Genomic DNA, 4,653 nt, shown 5'->3' with positions numbered 1-4,653 from the left:
CATTTCTTTCATACAACAGATAAGATAAAAGCACAAAATAGAGAAAAGGTGTGTTAGAAAGGGAACAGTAACATCATAATAATAATAAAACTTCAAAGTACTTTAGGGTCGGCGTGCCCCTAAAATTGCGATTTGGAAGATATATGATGACACACACACACTAAAGTTTCTGAATTTTAGGAATAATATATAAATCTCCCTTTTCCCACACATATCTCTACTTCCTTTTCAATATTCCATACATAATACACTATTCATAGCAAAACTCCAAATTTACTCTAACCTCAACCTTTTTTGATATATAAAAAATTGATTTTCTTTGAAAACCAATCTTTTCAACAGCTATTCAAAGCACACACATGTCTAGAATAATTCACAAATTAAACTATTATTACTAAACGGTAAACATGCATCAGAAAGTGAAAGAGATCAGGTATATATAATAATAAAACCACTAAAAATCTCCATGAAAACATCTCCCAAAGTTCCCAACACCCAACAAAACCCCCACATAACACACAGTTTAGACTTTAACTCAACACAACAACACACAACTGAACTAATTATTATATCACTCTACCAAATAAAAAAACTTAAAACCCTAAACGAATTACCCTCTTACTTAATATTTAATCACTGATGATTAGCATTATAATTCTGAAACGGAATAGAGAAATGATCAATAAGTCCAGTCACCGGCGTCGCCAATCTAGGCTCATAAGCAAACCCATGTAAAACTTCCTCCCCACCACGGCCGCCACCGGCGGTTCCTATATAAGGACAGGGCGGAACCCATTGCCATAATTTCTTAGCCATATCATACAAAAGAGCGGCTTTATCCCAACACCCTCTAATCAAAACCATCACGAATTCACCATGGGCTACACATTCAAAGCCACAGGATTTTTCCAATTCCTCAAATTGGACGTACAACTGTTGCGGCATTCTTTCCATTTCAATCCACGTGGTCCCACAGCTTTGCAGCCCCCAAATCCTTAAGCTCTTTGGGATGTTTAATTTGCTTTTTTCTACCGCAGCGATTAACAGTAATTTCCCTTGACTTTCCACTAAGTTTGGAGACCGTAAAAACCGTCTCATTGGAGCTTGGATTTTCCACCAATTGTTGTGCGACATGTCGTACGCAAGGATGCTGAATGGGCTGTAGTTCATGCTGTATAATCTGCCTCCCACGTGGACCATTCGGCTTGATTCGAAACTGCAGAGACGTGGCAATGTGGACGTGGTGGCCCACATGGAGTAGAACCCCGTCGCGTCTATGTGGAAGGTTTCGGCGGTGAGGTTTTTGACGGCGTAAGGGGAGATTAAGTCGTCTCCAGCCACTGTGATGTCGATGGAAGATGGGGTTATGGCGAAGCCGATGGAGGGGAAAAGACGTGGTCTTGTGGTTGGGGGAAGTTGAGATAAAGTTCCGAGAATTGGGTTTGATAGGATTAGAGTTTTGGGACCTCCTTCGTCCGGTGCCCAACATATTAATCCGCCGGAGGAAGCTACCGGTGAGAACCCAGCCGGAATTTGAGCGAACGATAGCCGGTACCATGCCACGTCGTATGGATCGAATAAGTACCTGACAAATATTTTCTTTTTTGTTGTTATTATCGTTGCTGAATGAAGAAAACAAAAGTTAAAAATTAAACTATCTTTTTGGTACTCATGGTTTTAATTTTAGTTCAATCAAATTTAGGTGCATTCTAAACTACACATTTCTATTTAAAATGAAAAACCCTAAACAAATTTATTTCAACCATATAAAATATTAATTAGCCAAGACTCATGCTAAACGTTTTAAGAAAAAACAAGATAAAATGGAAAACAAAATAAATTATTTGATCATTTTTTAAAAAAAAGTATTCAGACCAAAATGAACACAACACTATGATTATTCTTTAGTTTTTTATTTTCAAAACCTGTATTTTCTCTATTGATTTTCATGTCCCTAATTTTGTTTTGGGTTTCTTAGCCAATTTTTTTTTTTTTTAAATTATGATACTTTTTTAATTTTCAAATTATAGGTTTGATTTAAAAAAATATAAATACAAGGTAAGTAACAAAACTTAGAACTAAGAAATAAAAATAGAATAAGTAGCAAATAATTTGATGTGGTGGAACATAAACAAAGATTAAAACCATGTGAACTAAGGATGAAGCAAAGGAGAAAGTGGAGACAATAGTATTGTAACCCTAGAAAAGAAATGGAGGGGATTGAGAAAAAGGTTGAAGGCATATACCCTTCATAGGTGGGTCTGGAGTGGTCGGGTCCAGCAAGTGGGGAGTTATTATTATTTCTGTAAATATGGCTGGAAACACCTTTAAGCTTGAAGAACAAGAACCAATGGCGGCGATATGGAGAAATTTGGAGGTACAATTCCAGAAAGCTTGCATAAAACAGAAGGCCGTACCATCTCTTACAAACGCAACGAGCACGAAAAAATGCCGGTGGCGGAAGAAACGCCACGATCCGATCCAGAATCCTCTGCGGCAGTTTGCTCCATATTCTGCTATCCATTCTAGGCCCCGTGGTTAGAAGTGCGACATTATTATTATTACTAGTTGTAGAAATAATGCCGCAATTTGAACTGGAAATAATGTTGTAGCTAAAGGGGATAGTGGGATTCATGGAAGAGTGAAGACTCATGTCCATATGGTGACTGAAATTCATTTTGGAAAGTTTTTCAAAAGGGAAATTGTGAAATGGATTTTAAAGATAATGTTGGGATTGGAGTTGTTGTTTATATAGGGGTGAACTGGGGAATTGATTAGTTAATATTAATATTTAATGTTATGATCAATTGGGTTGCTTTTTTGTTGTGTCTGAATGTGGGCAGTGAGTCTGAATGTTGCATCTGTCATTTCGAGTTGTTTTGTCAATGGCCGAGGTAGGAAGGACAAGGCCGGGGGCATCTCTCTCTATTCTCTCTCTCATTCACTTTTACACAATCTCTCTCTTTTTTTGCACACATACTCCGAATCTATTAACACAATATCAACAGATTGTTTGTGCATCCTTTTTTTTTTTAAATGTGTAATGGTTTTAGGATTATTAATAATCAGAGAAGTGTTGGAAAGGATAGATAATCTAAGATGGAATAAAAGTGAGATAGCCATCAACAATGAAAATGGTCAACGAGAGGGTTTAAATGAAAATTGTCCCAATGAAATAAACATTCAATTTAAATATGAGCTTTAGATTGCATTCCATTACAAATTCATCTTATTACAATCTATCAATCCTTATTAAAAATTTGAAATGATATTAAAGTGAACCTAGTTAATATTTGTCCTGGTCTTTTATATTTTAGGTGGATGTTTGATTCTCTTTTTCTCGGAACTGCTTCTACACAAATAATAAAATACATAAAATTTGTATTTATAATCTTTAAGCTTTGATGATTTTTAAATTTTTTTTTGTAATAATCATATTGTTTGTTAATCATTTCGTTTTTTCTTAGTTTTTAAAAATTAAGATTATTTTCTATCTTTTTTATAACATTATATATGTGTCGTTCTTAATGTACAAAAGTTGAAATCTTAACCAAATTCTCCCTATCAAAACAAGTTTTATTTTCTTTTTTTAAAAAAGTTGACATGATAACTTAGTTTTCTTAAATTTTAGTTGGTAACAATAAGTATAGATAATTGAATTGTTATATAACAAAAAAGATTGAAAATATAAAATTTAAATCATTACCCACCAAAATTTAAAAAATCAAACCTATTGCCTTCATGAAGGTTAATAAACCCAAAAGTGATTTCTAACCTACTTTTAAAATTTTGGGACTATTGAATATACATGAAAGTTAAAAAAGTTTGATTACTTAAACCTAAAAATAAGTTTTTGGAATGATTGATTGACATGACTTTTGCAAGAGAGTATCACTAAAATTCTTTCAACTTTCAACACATGTTTGTGTTTACTCACAGCCTTTCTTTTTCAGAATACTAATAATAAATTAGAAAGCCCACCTAATATATGATTTTGTTTTAGGTCAAACATAATTAGCTTTGAAATATTTTAGTAGTTCATGCCAAAAAAAGATGCTTAATTGGTATGAGTGTTATTATAATTTAATTTATTTTTTTATACAATTGAATTGATATTCAAATTACTGAACTTGTTAGTGATTACTGCATCTTATATTTTCATTGATCTATAGACACTTTGGTGTGAATTTATTTATATATATATCTCTTCTTCTTCTTTCTTCATTTTATTATCTCAAATATTGTAGTTTTAAAATATCTCAAAGACTTGGTAGAACCACCCATATACGTTAGTCATTTTCTTTTTAATAAAACACCATGAACTTTACTAGTTGACCTATAACAGTAAGGAGATTTTATTTCTTCTTTTGGGTAAGTGATAGACTTTGAAACCGTTTAGACTTAGGTCGATCTAACCCATGGATTTAGATGTTGCCTTTGAAACTTCAACAATAAATTAATATCACTTAAATATTAAGACACGTCGTTAATTATTTTAAGAAAGTTATAAGATATTTCTTCGTCGATGTAAATAATTAGAGAAAAAAGAATATCAACCAACAATAGTATAGATTAACTAGTTTAATTAAAATGTAAAGAAAAGAAATCAATCATGTTTGACTATATGGTACAAGTACTATATCATTATATGAT

The 4,653-nt window shown here is 32.8% G+C and overlaps 1 protein-coding gene across 1 annotated transcript; it reads right to left on the bottom strand.

The window, feature by feature from the left end:
• Window positions 1-369: 369 nt before the first annotated feature.
• Window positions 370-2,735, bottom strand: LOC101204667 (protein UNUSUAL FLORAL ORGANS). Its single transcript, XM_004145158.3, has 2 exons — window positions 2,247-2,735; window positions 370-1,585 (listed from the first exon to the last, which is right to left on the bottom strand). The coding sequence occupies exons 1-2, from the start codon at window positions 2,675-2,677 to the stop codon at window positions 634-636; spliced, it is 1,383 nt and encodes a 460-aa protein (XP_004145206.2). The 5' UTR covers window positions 2,678-2,735; the 3' UTR covers window positions 370-633.
• Window positions 2,736-4,653: the final 1,918 nt, after the last annotated feature.

This window comes from Cucumis sativus, chromosome 1, assembly GCF_000004075.3.
Source record: "Cucumis sativus cultivar 9930 chromosome 1, Cucumber_9930_V3, whole genome shotgun sequence".
NCBI lineage: Eukaryota > Viridiplantae > Streptophyta > Magnoliopsida > Cucurbitales > Cucurbitaceae > Cucumis > Cucumis sativus.
The sequence above is the reverse complement of the archived record's forward strand: the minus strand, read 5'-3'. Positions and strand labels throughout refer to the sequence as shown.

What these genes read in the sequence shown, in the direction of transcription:
- LOC101204667 (XM_004145158.3), bottom strand. Translation starts at nt 2,677, where the DNA reads ATGAATTTCAGTCACCATATGGACATGAGTCTTCACTCTTCCATGAAT. An exon ending in TCCAGACCCACCTATGAAGG is followed by an intron (nt 1,586 to 2,246) that starts GTATATGCCTTC and finishes AATATTTGTCAG; the next exon opens with GTACTTATTCGATCCATACG.